We start from the raw sequence: 16,453 nt of genomic DNA, 5'->3' as shown, positions 1-16,453 counted from the left end.
TCAACTCCCAGAATTCCACAGCCAGCAACGCTGGCTGTGGAATTCTGGGAGTTGAAGTCCACATGCCTTAAAATGGTCAAGTTTGGGAAACACTGCCCTACAGGTTGCCCTCGACTTAACAACCGTTCATTCGGTGACCGTTCAAAGTCACAACGCCACTGACAAAAATTGACCGGCGACCATTTTTCACCCTTAACGACCGTTGCAGAATCCCCATGGCCTCGTGGTCAAAATTTGCACGCTTGGTCACCGACTCACGTTTGTGACGGTTGCAGTGTCCCCGGGTCATGGGGATCGCCTTTTTGGGACTTTCTGAAAAGCAAAGTCAATGAGGAAGCCAGGTTCACTTAAGCAGCGGTGCTACTAAACTAGGGGTAGGCAACCTTGGCTCTTTTATGACTGGTGGACTTCAACTCCCAGAATTCCTGAGCCAGCCATGCTGAGGGGAAAGGGAGAGGTTTCCAAGCTGAGCCAGGCTGGCTCAGGAATTCTGGGAGTTGAAGTCCACAAGTTATAAAGCGGCCTAGGCCTAGGCCAGAGGTAGGCAACCTTGGCTCTTTTATGACTCGTGGACTTCAACTCCCAGAATTCCCGAGCCAGCCATGCTGAGGGGAAAGGGAGAGTTTCCAAGCTGAGCCATGCTGGCTCAGGAATTCTGGGAGTTGAAGTCCACGAGTCATAAAAGAGCCAGGGTTGCCTACCCCTGTACTAAACGACCACCACTGAGTCCAAAATTTAGGTTGCTAAGTGAGACATTGGTTAAGCGAATTTTGCCCCATTTAATGAACTTTCTTATCATGGTTGTTAAATGAATCACTGCAGCTGTTAAATTCATAAGACAGTTGTTAAGTGAATCTGGCTTCCCCATTGACTTTGCTTGTCAGAAGGTCGCGAAAGAGGATCACTGCAGCCGTCATAAATATGAGTCAGCTGCCAAGTGTCTGAATTTTGATCACACGATCATGGGGATGCTGTAACGCTCCTAAGTGTGACAAACAGGCATAAGTCACTTTTGTCAGTGCCATTGTAACTTGGAACAGTCACTCAGTGAACTCTTTAAGTTGAGGACTACCTGCATACATGTAGCTCTGCTTACCTTGCTCATATTAACGAGAGGGGCAAGAGGAAAAACGGTGAACATGGAGCTTCACCCCCCCCCTAATATTTTCCCTGATGGAGACAAAAAACACAGATGGGAAGGCAGAGACCAGAGGGCATCTTGAGAAAATGTTGGGATTCTGGACTTCCTCCTCACTCATATCAGGACTGCTGTTATACCTCTTTAATCAGCTTAAGGCAGTGGTTCTCAACCTTTTTAATGCCGTGACCCCCAACCGGTCGTAAGTCGAGAACTACTCAACCGGTCGTAATTCGAGGACTACTCAACTGGTGCAGCACCGTTTGCAGAATGGGACTTTTGGGGGGCTCAGCAGGGCAGAGACAGCCTGGACAATTCCTATTGGCTTTTGAAAGCCAATAGAATTAGACTCTATTCAAGAGAGTCTATTCTATTGGCTTTCAAAAGCCAATAGAATAAAAGGGAATAGCACAGCTAAGGAAAAGGAGGAAAAAAAATGGCGGATTACGTTGTTTGGCGACCTCCGTGAAATGGTCGTTCGACCCCAAATGGGGTCCCGACCCACAGATTGAGAACCACTGGCTTAAGGTTTCAGGTCTCGTGTTGGGAAAATTGTTTTAAAATAGGAAGTACCCACATTTAATCAGAAAACACATAGAGAAAAGGAAGGCTCCAGTCTCATTTCACTAATCCGAGTAACTTCACTAATTTCACTCATTATTATTTCAGCATTACAGATAAGTCTGAGAGTTGCAACCATCATTCAGCCTGGCCATTTTACAATCTTTTTCACGCTGGTCGTTAAGCGAATGTCACACTCGTTCAGTGAGCAGTGCAGTTGTTAAGCAAACACATGGTTTGTTATAAGAACTGATTTGGCCGAAAAATTAGAAGCAAGCACCAGTGTTTGGCAAAAATGTCACAAATCATGGTCATGTGACCACAGGATGCTGCAAACAGCCATAAATGTGGACCGATTGCCGAGTGTCCACAGTCATGTAATCATGGGGGAGGGAACAATATCAGAACTTTGAAACTGGGTCCTAAGTAGCTTTCTTAGGGTTCATCATAACTTCAAATGGTCATTAAATTGAAAACTATATGTGATCCAAGTATATTGGTACAGTTTGAATCAATAACACCTCATTTCACCATTTTGGAATGAAATGGAATGGAATAGAATAGAATAGAATAGAATAGAATAGAATAGAATAGAATAGAATAGAATTATTCTTTATTGGTCAAGTGTGATTGGACACATCTGGAATTTGTCTCCGGTGCAGAAACTCTCAGTGTACATACAAACAACAAAGCGATAAGTCATAGATTATAAAACCATTAGAAACAATCATAAATCATAAGATACAAACCAGGGATAAATCATAAGATACCAATAGGAGAAGATAGTAGGAAGATGAGAAGGATAACAGCAATACTGCCCTACTAACTAGGTAAATAAATATCTTTAGGCATAAGACAGTGCTATGGGAGTTATCTGTTTAGCAGAGTGATGGCATGGAGAAAAAACTCGTGTCTAGTAGTTTTGGTATATGATGCCCTATAGTGGCATCCTGAGAGGAGAATTTGAAACAGTTTATATCCAGGATGTGAGGAGTCTGTAGATATTTCTTCAGCCCTTTTTCTAGTCTGTGAAGAATTTGTCATGGTTTCAAAGTCCAACAGTGATGTAAACATAAACAGAAACGGTTGAGTGACATTGGGGCCTGAAACTTATCAGCGAATGAGAGAGCCGATCCCAGCTGAGATGACCAAGACCCAAGCTTGCATCATTCAGGACCCCGGAGATTGCTCTGCTGTTTTTATAGCTTGCTTCATGCCTCTAAGACTGATTCACTCAGATTTGGGCATTGCAATTTATCCTGATTAGTCAGTACTGTATCGATCATTTGCTGATCAAGTACTGTATGCATCATGTGTTCCCAATATTATTAATTTTGCGGCACTTCAACCTATGTCAACATTTTGGCCTCAGTGAGTAAAGATCAGGCTGTGGCCTGAACCTCTGCTGCTATTTTCATTTTATCAACTTTAACTTAACAATAGTAGAATCATCTACATTTCTAAATTTCTAATTCTCTACTTTTCTCTATCTATTACCAGAATATTACTAATTTTCAGTAACAGCTCAACTGCATTTGAGATCCAGTTTCCATCAAGTTCAGGGCTCTGGGTGTTCGGTAGCCACACCGATATTCGATAAGGGAGACCAGAGCATGTGCTTTGGTATCTGGCTGAGTTTAATTCCTTCATGCAATTAATGTGCAGATCTCACAGGAATAAACACATCCTTATTAAAAGGATATTTCCAGTTTTAGACTGCTCATTTTGAACACTGATCTTTTGTGGTTTAAACAGACACGATCGTGGCAGATTCTGGCATTAATCTTATTTTCAGATCTATGTCTCTTTTTAAACATTGGCATTATATTGGAGGATCAGGAGAGATCACACAACAGAATTAGGGTTTGCTGAAGCTCTCCTGTGCTTCATCTGTAAGGGAAGAAAAGTACAGACAACACTGCAAAAAGTGACACTGGTGTGACTTTTCTTGTGTCCCAATGTCAGATGCAAGAACCATTAGACAGCAATTTCTTGATGCACCTGCCTCTCACATTACCCTCTGTAGAGGATTGTGTAGAAGCATATACTGTATACTTCTACAATATTCTAATTTCCTACTTACCTTGCCTGCCCAGCCCTGCACCTACCTCATTGCCATGGTTCCTAAAATTTACTTGTTTATAAAATGTTTGCTAAGCTTGCTTCTGTTAATTAAATCTGTCTGGTATCTGGAGAAAGACTTGAAAAAAAATAACAATCTGCCCTGTTTTTGTATAAACATACTCCTGGTAGAACCCACAACAATGCCAAGTTGGTGGCATTTCTATCCACATGTTTTTATTACTGGGAAGATTGAATCAAGAACACATGATAAATATAGTCTGATTATTGTATATTGATTCTCATTTATATTCAGTACTGCTGGCCATTTTTCAAGAGAAAAAAATGCTCTATATTGTTGTAGTTGGACTAAATACTCTAAAGCAGTGGTTCTCAACCTGTGGGTCGGGACCTCATTTGGGGTTGAACGACCATTTCATGGGGGTCGCCAAACCACGCTGTCCACCCTTTTTTTCCCTTTTCCCTAGCTGTCCTACTCCCTCTTATTGGTGGCCACACCCACTTGGGGGTCACCACAACATGGGGAACTGTATTATGGGGTCACGGCATTAGAAAGGTTGAGAACCACTGCTCTAAAGAATGAACGGATAGTGAATGCAATGGCTTGCTTTCCAACTTAATAAATAAGGAATACGGTTTTTTTAATTGAATCATAAAGGTTGACGGTGGAAAGCCACACAGATATTTGAAGGATGACAACAGCCTGTGTGGCTTATCATGTTTCTCTGCCCTTTGGAAGATTAGTTTTCTACTAATTTGCTGAATTCCAGTACCCACTAAACTGGCACTGATGGGGCAAATGCTTCTTGGACTTGATTTTTGCCCTAGAGTAAAATCCATCTATTGACAAGGCAGACACAACTCATTACTTGAAGGGTTCAAGTTTCCTGGTAGTTCTCAGGGACTGAAGACTTGAAATGCCATGACCTTTTCTAGGATGGGGGAAAATGCCACTAAAATGGGGAGGGCATGTAAGAGAATGGGATGAGGAAAAGTCTCAAACATATATATTTTTTCCAAAGACTACAGAAAAACTGTTCAGCATGGGAATATATTTTGATTAGAGTGCTAGTGCAAATATCACAAATTGATAGATCTGGGAAAAACACTGAATGCCAATACTCAACTTATAACCATTTGTTTAGCGACCATTCAAAGATACAATGGCGCATTTAAAAAGTGATTTACTTGGGCTTCTCACTTAACCACCATTGGAGCGTTCCCACAATCCGTTGATCAAACTTTGGGCACTTGGCAACTGACATGTATTTATGATGGTTGCAGAACCTCAAGGTCATGTGATCAACATAGGCAATCTTCCTAGCCCGCTTCCGACAAGCAGAATAAATGGAGGAAGCTAGATCAGCTTAACAATCTCACAATTCATTTAACAACTGCAGTGATTCACTTAACAACTTTGGCAGAAAAAAAAAGATCATAAAATTGGGAGCAACTCACTTAATAATTGCCTCACTTAGCAATGGAAATTATGATCCCGATTGTGGCCATAGGTTGGGCTTATGTAACTTCCTTTGTAACCAAACTCTGAACTTTTACTATACCAGTTGAAACAGTCCTTGATAGATTATCTAATTTAAAAAGTTCTTTTAAGAAGTGCATCATAATCCAAATTAGATATTTTAAACCAGTGGTTCTCAACCTGTGGGTCGGGACCCCGTTTGGGATCGAATGACCATTTCACGGGGGTCACCAAACAACGCAGTCCGCCATTTTTTTCCCCTTTTCCTTAGCTGTGCTACTCCCTTTTATTCTATTGGCTTTTCAAAGCCAATAGAATAGAGTCTCTTGAATAGAGTCTAATTCTATTGGCTTTCAAAAGCCAATAGGAATTGTCCAGGCTGTCTCTGCCCTGCTGAGCCCGCCAAAAGTCCCATTCTGCAAACGGTGCTGCACCAGTTGAGTAGTCCTCGACTTACGACCGGTTGAGTAGTCCTCGACTTACGACCGGTTGGGGGTCACGGCATTAAAAAGGTTGAGAACCACTGTTTTAAACAATCCTGATCAGAACATAAAAATAGTCTTTAAAACAATCAGTCATTGATAAGCAGAAAAAATTATCCACTTGTGAGTATCTTAGAAATTTTCTCTGAAGGGTCTTGCCAAAACATTTACAAGAAAAATATATTCAGTGTAAGTGTAAGTTTTCCTATGTGAGTTCCATTGAAATACATAGCAATGCTCCCAAATTCAATTGGTGGAATAAAACTTCACTTCTATTGGCTGAGTAATTCCCCCTCTCTTTCATGGACTCAGTGAAAATTGTCTATTCGTCAGACCAGTGGTGGGGAACCTATGGCACGGGTGCCAGCGGCGGCACTCAGAGGCCTCTCTGTGGGTACGCGCACCATCGCCCCAGTCCTAGGCCTTCAGCTGGGTTTTATAAAAAATTTTTGCTTTAGGCCTCCGCCACCATGTGCAACAAAAAAAAAGGTTCAATCAGTCAATTTCAACTTCTTGTGGGAAAAAAAAAGATCTTGCAAAGTTGGAATTGATTGATTGAACTTTTTAGTCCCACCCAGTCTGCCGTTACCACCGCAGCCACGTCCACCCAATGGGCCACACCCACCCAACTGGCCACATCTAGCCAATGGGCCACATCCAACCGGTGCTCGACGATGCATAAGTGGATTTTGGGTTGCAGTTTGGGCACTCGGTCTCTAAAAGGTTCGCCATCACTGTGTTAGCCAATAATCCCAGACAAGAAACAAAATGTGACAGAATACCTTCTGCATATTGGTAAGGTGACCAATCGTCCTCCTTTAGGGAGGACAGTCCTCCTTTCGTAAGTTCTGTCCTCTCTTGAAAGATGTCCTCCTACATGTCCTCCTTTTTGATATTTGAAGACTAATCTGTAAATCTCCGTATTCGATCGATGCTGATCTGATCCGTTGCGTGTAATGTGACATATTTGTATTTGACATGACGATTCGTCAAGGCTCGGTACAATGCGGCGAGACGCGATTATGAGACGCATGCGCTCCGCACAGGAGAATTGTTTTGAGAGAGTGTGCCGCATGCAAGAGTGCGCCACACGCAAGTGGCTTTGTTTACTTCTTACTGAAACATGACACGGCACACACGCATGCATTAGACTCACTTTTTTTCTTCAATTTATTTGTGTCCTCCTTCTCATTGTAAAAAAGTTGGTCACCTTAATATTGGGCAAGAGAAATATTGGTAATGGACACTTTGTTTGGGTTGTTATTTCCTTCCTTAGACAGGAGAATAGTGAGCTATGTACTTTGAAAAGAAAAACAGCAATAATTACATTCTGTCTGGTTCTATCAGAGTTTGCACAGACCTAACTCATTATTTGTAAACTTGATGTTCCACACACTATATACTTGCATCCTTTACTGATAACAGTGCAGGTCTCTCAATGCAGCCCATTAAGGAAGGAAGGGTAGAGGATATCCCTCGGTATCACCAGAAACAATGGCCCTTCTTCCATAATTAGAGGATATAGGACATTAGGGGTACAGGGAGAAGGCATCTAATTAAATTAACAGGAAATGAGCTAAACTGCTCACATCTAATAAAAGCATCCCTATTGATTGCTGTTTCCCCATGACAACTTATTTAGAATCAAATTATTAAGCAAATGCGCACTATTTCAATACCAACTTCTGACCATTTTTCCATTTTTTTGAATTTCTGGTCTCCATTGGAAAAATGAATATTTCAATACAGAAGATGGTATATTTTCTTGAAGACACTCTTATTTTTTGAACATTAAAAATGGGGGCAGTGGAGAAGAGATAAGCAGGAGAAAAATGAGGCTCCTCTACTGTTGGTTATTACCTTTCTCCAAGTTTAATTGCTCCGACATGCAGTTTGCCTAGAAACAATATTTCCCTCATGAGTGGTCAATGGTCTTACTTTGAATGGTCATTGACTGTTCAGGTTCATAACCCTTGTCTCCCCACTTTTATAGTTCATAATGTGAGAGGAGGAGAAAGCCACGTCCTCCCCAAGGGAGCAATGTCTTTCGCCATACCAAGTCTGACAATTTGCGCTTGAAATGAAATGAAAGAGCCGAAGGAGTATCGTCTCCATTGCATCATGTCCAGGTTCCTGTTTTTCTTATCCACAGCAACAGATACGTTGCTTCTTCTGAGTCTGGTTCTGGAGCAGGGGTGGGGAACTATGGCGCCTTTATGACCTGTAGACTTCAACTCCCAGAATTCCTGAGCCAGCCACACTCCCATCCCCGCCCCTGTCCTAGAGCAGGGCTTTTCAACCTTTTCACCCATTGTACCACTTTTAAGATATGGCAATATCTGAGTACCACCAGTCGCCTAGCAAAGTGTCAAAAACTTGATGACCAAAAAAAAAAATGGAAAAAAGTGATAAAGTACAGGTAGTACAACCTCAAGAGCCCCAGAAGGTATAAAAACCCACTCCCTGCTACATGTGGTCAGTCTTTTCCAGAGCCATCTTTCTGTCTGGTTCTCCTCTTCAATAAACTACAACCTTTTTTCTAAAGCAGTCTCCATATTGTTTATTCCTGGCTTGGACTGAACCCTGATGAAGATTTTTCTTTCAACAGCCGCAAAAGGTGACCACATGATCCCTGGACACTGTAACCATCATAAATACCAGTATGAACCAGCATCTGAATTTTGATCATGTGACCAAGGGGATGATGCCTCGGTTGTAAGTGTGAAAAATGGTCATGCTGTAAGTCCCTTTTTTCAGCAGCGTTGTGACTTCAAATGGTCACTAAGCAAAATGTTGTAAGTCGAGGACTACCTGTACTTCAGTATAATGCATAAAAGGAGTTGAACATAATGGGCATGGTTTATAATCTTATAACTAAGATTATATAAATCAGTAGCATTACCAGGTTAGAATGGTGTACGAAACTACAAAAAAAAAAAAAAACCCCAACCCCGGAAATTACCGTTAGGGTTTTTTTGGGTGTGTGTGTGTGTAATATTTCTGATTTGGTTTTTGCAATATATTTTTGCAGACTCATATAATTTAAAACAGATAATAATTAAACAGCAGGAGTAATCCACTGGAGCAGGAGTTTGACCTTCCAGATATTTCTGAACTACTAATGCACTTCAGTTAAGTGACTATATCAGCTAGACCTGCTAGAACTTGTGGTTTAGAACACCCCAAATTCTCCTACCTCCACCTTACACCAAACTTTTATTCAGCATTGTCTGACTACAGAGATCATTAAAGGAAAGCCACCGGGGTTCTTTAATGAACTGGGGACCATTAAAGAGTCCACGAAGCTAAACATGTTGCTGTTACTAGTTAATGTGGGATACGTGAAGAAGCTGGAGGAAATGTCAGTCTGTGTAGGATACAAACCCCATGTACAACGTGAACTGGAAAAAAACTCACGGGAACTAAAAACTCACGGACTATATTGGGAGTTAACACTGCTCATCCTCACCTCCTCCTTGCTATAGTTGAAAAATTGCTTCTGTGTTAATTTTTGAGGGTTGTGTCCTCGTTAAGTGACTTCTATTTCATTCCTATCTCATTGCTAAGGGAACCAAGAGCTGTACTTCCTTGGGAGTAAATCTGAAGGGGGCTTAAGGCCTTCTGCCTCCAGTCCTAGGGCAATGTTGTTTTGTCTTGGCTACCCAAGAGGTGGAACACCTGCCTGGGGGATCAGCAGCACTTTAAAAGGAGGGCAATACAGGTAGTCCTTAACCCACAACCCAAAATATCTCTTGTTAAGTGAGACATTTGTTAAGTGAGTTTTGCCCCCTTTTACGACCTTTCTTGCCACTGTCGTTAAGTAAATCTGGCTTCCTCATTGACTTTCCTTGCCAAAAGGCTGCAAAAGGGGATCACATGACTTTGGGATGTAGCAAGGGGTCGTATGTGTGAACCGGTTGCCAAGCATCTGAATTTTGATCACATGATCGTGGGGAGGCTGCAAAGGTCGTAAATGTGAGCAATGGTCCTAAGTCACTTTTTCAGTGCCGTTGTAACTTTGAACGGTCACTAAATGAACTGTTGTAAGTTGAGGATTACCTGTATATCACTGAAAAGCCCACCTAACCATTCGGTAGAATGTTTTCCAGAGTCACTTGATTCTGTTGGAAGGGAAGGATAAGAAGGGAGAGTTGTGTAGGCCATTTAACTTGTGTAGGCCAACTCCTCAGGTATATTCTGTTATAAGAGACAAAGTAAAATCTGCTGGAGATTCTATCTTCAGTTTTGGTAAGCTACTGTGGGAAGTCAGCCCCCCAGAGAAGGAAATATTAAAAGAGCAGAAAAATATATTTCCTCAAAGGATCTTAAAAATGCAGGAAAGCATGCCCAGTTTTTCTTAATAGTCCCAGGTCTCCCTTCCCTAAGCAGAAACCAGCTCTATAGAGATGCAGATGTAAATCCACAGAACTAGGAGATTAAGAAGACAAAGACCTAAAATCTACATACCCCATCCAAACTCTTAAGAGTCATCAGCCCCAGGGAAGCAGGATATGACCTTTGGACATAATAAAATTAATCCATCACCATCAGAATACCAGAAAGGCACACTCAGACTCAGGTTAAAATTCATGCCACAGGAACAATTCCAAACAAAAGGCTCCAGAGGGTATAAAAACCCACTTCCTACGTGTGCTCAATCCTTTTTTTTTCACTTCTCTTTTCTGCCAGAGCCATCTTTCTGTCTGGCAATCCTCTTCAATAAACTGCAGCCTTCTTTCTAAAGCAGTCGCCATGTTGTTTATTCCCGGCTTGGACTGGACCATGATGAAGACTTTTCTTCCAACACTACCTTTTTGACTTGCTCCTTATTAGATTTAACTCAGGCAATTACTGATATCTCCAATGCTGTAGAGGATAAAGAAGAACTTGATTGAGATATGCAGGAACCTAGGTGGAAAGGGTTGAAGCAGTTAAGTCCAAAACAATGAGATTTGGAAGCAGGTCAGGCAGATGCCTTCCTCATACACTGAGCAGGTGGACAATGAGACATGCAAGAATCTGTTATCATAATCAATCTCAATAAAACTAACTTCAGCCTTCTCATGGATTCCTGCTCTGGTCTACCTCAGAGGGAGAGATTGATTTTGAAAGTCTGATTGAGCTGCTTCTGAATGTTACTTCATTTTGGATTTCAAAAAATGCTTCATCTCTTTTTTGCCTAGTTAATGGTTCCTGAATAACTCTGTCAAGATCTTCACTTTAATGCTCTCCAATTTCATTCTGCCTGCTTTAAGGTGAGTGATGCTCCATTCCTTTCAGGAAGTAAAGGATTAGGAAGTTTTATTGTGGGAAGGTAGGATTATGTCAATAGAGAAATTGGACTTTTGTCATATCCAGAGGGCCAGAGACAAGGTGTACTATTTTTATTTCAGCCGTAACAAGAGTTAAATTAATGAACGCGGAAAAAGGGATAGAATTATACTAAATTTTTGAAACAGCAAAAAAAGCATCATGTAAGCTAAAACTAAGCTTCCACAATCAAATATACATATACAAGAATGTACTCTAAAAAAAAAAGGAATATCATTCTCTCATATCCTATGCAGACAGTGGGCAGCAAACATTAATATATTGAATTTTGGATTCTAAAAGTGGAAGGAGAGTCTACAAAGAACACTTTGCTTTCGTCAACATGAAGCATCTATTTCTGTGCCAGTTTATATCAATAGTATCAGCCAGTCTGTCTATCAAGTGTTCTTCATATTTTTCTTCCTTCTTCTCAGCTAGAATATTATTTCTTTTTCGCTTGCAAAAGTTTGATGGCTTCTTATTTATACACTGCAGTCAAAGAGGTATTGTAGAATGGAAGTCAATACTACTGACCAACAACTAAGGCATATTCTTTGTGTCTTGTGTCAAGCTGAACTGTGTTTCGATTGTATCCAGGAAGAGGATATGTTGCTCTTCTCAAGATCATTACACCAATTAACATTTTGCCAGGCAGTGAAAAACAAAAGTTGCCTTTTATCAAATCAGTCGCCTGGTTATGCCATCCAACTATTGCCTATTTTAGTGGTGTCCTCCAAGCTCTTAGGCATAATCTTTTGTCATTACTGGTTATCTAATGCTACTGGGAGGGGGGAGGGTCCTTCTATATCAGTGGTTCTCAACCTGTGGGTCGGGAGCCCATTTGGGGTCGAACGACCATTTCACGGGGGTCGCCAAACAACGCAGTCCGCCATTTTTTTTTCCTCCTTAGCTGTGCTACTCCCTTTTATTCTATTGGCTTTTGAAAGCCAATAGAATAGACTCTCTTGAATAGAGTCTAATTCTATTGGCTTTCAAAAGCCAATAGGAATTGTCCAGGCTGTCTCTGCCCTGCTGAGCCCGCCAAAAGTCCCATTCTGCAAACGGTGCTGCACCAGTTGAGTAGTCCTCGACTTACGACCGGTTGGGGGTCGCGGCATTAAAAAGGTTGAGAACCACTGTTCTATATGCATCACAAATTCTTGGTCACCAAAGTTGTCCCATTGAATGGCATCACCACATCCCTTGCTAAGGCACAAGGCCTGCCTGTCATCTTTCCAGTAGAAAGCAATGTCATTCCTACACATGGTCTTACTTTACCAACAAAACAGCCATTTGCCACAAGCAAAGCCGTTTATGATATTAATCAGCTATCTCCACCTTTTTAGGACACAGCAAATAATATCCAATGAAGGTGGCAACCATCTGCTTTCTCAAGACCCAGAAGATGAGCTCCTAGGACAGCGGTGGCGAACCTATGGCACGGGTGCCAGAGGCGGCACTCAGAACCCTCTCTATGGGCACGCGTGCAGTCGCCCCAGTCCTAGGCCTTCAGCTGGGTTTTATAAAACCTTTTCGGTTTAGGCCTCTGCCGCCATGTGCAAAAAAAAAAAAAGGTTCAATCAGTCAATTTCAACTTCTTGCGGGGGAAAAAAAGATCTTGCAAAGTTGGAGTTGATTGATTGAACTTTTTAGTTCTACCCAGTCTCTTGTTACCAGCATAGCCACACCCACCCAATGGGCCACACCCACCCAATGGGCCACACCCACCCAGCACCCGACGATGCATAAGTGGGTTTTGGATTGCAGTTTGGGCACTCGGTCTCTAAAAGGTTTGCCATTACTGTCCTAGGCTAATCTGGTGGAGATTACAAGCACAAACTGACTGGTATGTGAGGATAAATGTTATGTTTAAGATATAAAAGGCTTTGGGATTTTCCCAAAGAATAAACAAATACAACTACTGACTACTGTTTGTTGTATTTCCCAAGGATAATTTTTACTCAGGGTTCACGTTTCCACTTTTTGTAAAGTTTTACAATGCTATAAAGCCTCAGTATGTGCCACTACAATACATAGGACTCCTAGCTGATGATATGTTGTCTTGAAAGGAAGCCATAAAAGGTTCCCCATCACTGTGTTAGGAAAAATGTGGACTCTGTAATTGCATATATCTGAGCTTTAATTTAGAGAACATCTTTTAACAGTTTGAATTGTTCCTTCTTGGGGATGAAGCTGACCACATCAGAGTATTGCCTTGTTCAGAGTATTGCTGTAACAAATTTGTGGTCCAGCTGGGAATTTGCAGAGGGCTTTGGGGGAATGTAGTGTGGGGGAGAATTATAAAAATGTTGTATCATACATTCTGCCCCTTGCATATGCATATCATGACATTCTATATAAGTATGAAAAGGGCAGACCTTGTGCTGTGACACTGCTGCCATCATTTTGATAAAAGCGTTGGATCCTGCTGAGGCCTCGGTTACAAGGGGGAAATGTCATCCAGGCGGACTCATTGGTAAAAAATATTGCTTCTCTGGGTGTGAGATGACAGCATCTCCCTGGATCATGTTTTCCTTATTTGTGGTGACTGTCCTTGAATTTTCATACCTAGATCTGAGTTCATTCATGTTCAGTATTAGCCTCAAGTAATATCATATAAGACAGAGAGACATCGTCAATGACTTCACGACTCACTGCACTAGTGAGGCCACACATGGAATACTGCGTCCAGTTCTGGTCACCACGGTACAAAAAAGATGCTGAGACCTTAGAAAGGATGCAGAAAAGAACAACAAGGTTGCTAAGGGATTTGGAGACTAAACCACACGATGCTTGAAGGAACTAGGTACGTCTAGCCCAGGGCTTTTCAACCGGTGGTACGTGTACCACTGGTGGTACATTGGCACCTGGCAGGTGGTACGCGACCCTGCCTAGCCTGGACAAGGGTAGCTGGGGGAGGGAACCAGCCAAAATGGTGCAGCACAGAACTTGCTGTGAGAGAGTCCTCGGGAGCTGCAGGGCGGCTGGGGCAAGACAACCCCAGAAGAGAAAGGAGGAGGAGGGCGGAGACAGGAGAGGCTATAAAAGGAGGCAGATTTGGCAGGAGACAGAGAGAGGGAGAGAGAGAAAAAAAGACTTCGGAGAAAGAGTCAGAAGAGAAAGAGCTTTTCTCAGAAAAGCGGTGTGAGAGGCAGAGAGGAAAGGCTTTGGGGCAGGTGTGTGTGTGAGAGAGGCAGAGAGGAAAGGCTTTTGGGGAGATGTGTGTGTGAGAGAGAGGCTTTTTCGAGTGAAGAGTGAGGAGAAAGGGAGAGAAGAGGGAGAGAGGAAGCAGGACCGACCAGCCACCTGACCATCAAGGTAGTGGTGCATATTAATAAATATTGAGAAATTCATCATACATTTGTCAGTGTAAAGGGAAAGTGATTCAGCAAAGGAACCACCACCCAAAAAATTACTTTTTTTTACAGTTTGTAACATTTTATGAAATTATAGAATAAAACACAAAAACACAAAAGCAAATAGTAGAACATAGTGGGGAGGAAAAAGGGAAAAAAGTGAGGGGGAGAAGGGAAAAATAAAAGGCATTGACTTCTGACTTCCTCTGTTGCAGTAGAAGGAAGCATTAACATTGAACCTCAACTTTTTACTTTTCCATAATATTATAAACTAGCCATTTCTACAATAACATATGAATCTAACCAGTAAAACCCAAAATCCCCCTCTTTTTTTAGTCGTCAAGTTTTTGACACTTTGCTAACCATGGGTGGTACTCAAAATATTGTCATGTCCTAAAAGGGTTACAATCTGTGAAAAGGTCGAAAAGCCCTGGCCTAGTCTATCAAAGAGAAGGCTTAGGGGAAGCATGATAGCTGTCTTCCAGTAGTTGGAAGGGCTGTTACAAAGAAGAAGGAATCGACTTATTCTCCAAAGCACCTGACGAGAAGCAATGGGTGGAAAATCATCGAAGAGAGATCGAAGCTACAAGGACAAATTTTCTGACAATGAGAACAATCAGTCAATGGAACGGGTTGCCTCCAGAAGTTGTGGTGCTCCATCCCTGATGAGATTGGACAGCCATTTGTCCAGAATGGTATAGGGCAGCGGTTCTCAACCTGTGGGTCGGGACCCCATTTGGGGTCGAACGACCATTTCACGGGGATCGCCAAACAACGCAGTCCGCCATTTTTTTCCCCTTTTCCTTAGCTGTGCTACTCCCTTTTATTCTATTGGCTTTTGAAAGCCAATAGAATAGACTCTCTTGAATAGAGTCTAATTCTATTGGCTTTCAAAAGCCAATAGGAATTGTCCAGGCTGTCTCTGCCCTGCTGAGCCCGCCAAAAGTCCCATTTTGCAAACGGTGCTGCACCAGTTGAGTAGTCCTCGGCTTACGACCGGTTGAGTAGTCCTCGACTTACGACCGGTTGGGGGTCATGGCATTAAAAAGGTTGAGAACCACTGGTATAGGGTCTCCTGCTGAAGTTAGAGGGTTGAACTAAAAGATCTACATTACAAGGTCACTTCCAACCCTTTTATTCTTTCTAAAAGCAGACATACCCTACTCAGCCTTGAATACATCCCCCCACGATCATGAAAGTATTGCTGCTCAGTTTAATTTTTACTATGATTAAAGGGAAAATTTGCTAAATACATGGAGGGTAGCTATGTATTAACTGTATTTGATTAACTCATTTATTTTAATTAATTTAAATTAAATCAAAATATATTACTAGAAATTCACTCTTTGAATGGATACTTTTAAAAATGGGTATTTTTGACATTCATATCAGTCATTAATTGCATATTTCTCTGATTGGTGACAAAATAATAAAATACTGAACAAGCACAACACTCAGATCAGTGATGGCGAACCTTTTAGAGACCGAGTGCCCAAACTGCAACCCAAAACCCATTTATGCATTGTTGGGTGCCGGGTGGGTGTGGCCCATTGGCTGGGTGTGGCCCATTGGGTGGGCGGGGCTGCGGTGGTAACGGCAGACTGGGTGGGACTAAAAAGTTCAATCAATCAATTCCAACTTAGCAAGATCTTTTTTTTCCCCACGAGAAGTTGAAATTGACTGATTGATTGAACCTTTTTTTTTTTTTTGCACACAGCAACGGAGGCCTAAAGCGAAAAGGTTTTATAAAACCCAGCTGAAGGCCTAGGACTGGGGCGACGGCACGCGTGCCCACAGAGAGGGCTCTGAGTGCCGCCTCTGGCACCCGTGCCATAGGTTCGCCACCACTGATTCAGATCAACCATCTATCCAATGGCAGAAGAGAGAGACATATCTTTATTCTACATGTATCCTCTTTGGAGGAGCTGTCAGGCTTGCCTAAACATGAAGTTATATATTCTGAAAATACATTTACAACTTTTATGTGAAAAAAATCTGTTGTTTGTTACAGCCTGAGTCCACTTTTTCAAACCTCTTCGTACCA

At 42.0% G+C, this 16,453-nt stretch overlaps 1 protein-coding gene across 1 annotated transcript in view; it reads right to left on the bottom strand.

Moving 5' to 3' along the window:
- Positions 1-10,491: 10,491 nt before the first annotated feature.
- LOC120316821 (cyclic nucleotide-binding domain-containing protein 2-like) overlaps positions 10,492-16,453 on the bottom strand; it is a 61,961-nt gene continuing 55,999 nt past the window's right edge. Inside the window, exon 14 of the mRNA XM_039362886.1 lies at positions 10,492-10,609. Within this exon, the coding sequence (XP_039218820.1) occupies positions 10,579-10,609 (31 nt within the window). The 3' untranslated portion in view covers positions 10,492-10,578. The remainder of the gene's footprint in view (positions 10,610-16,453) is intronic.

Source organism: Crotalus tigris, unplaced genomic scaffold (assembly GCF_016545835.1).
Source record: "Crotalus tigris isolate CLP2741 ecotype Arizona unplaced genomic scaffold, ASM1654583v1 scf7180000019483.1746242, whole genome shotgun sequence".
NCBI lineage: Eukaryota > Metazoa > Chordata > Lepidosauria > Squamata > Viperidae > Crotalus > Crotalus tigris.
This window is presented reverse-complemented; position numbering and strand designations above follow the sequence as displayed.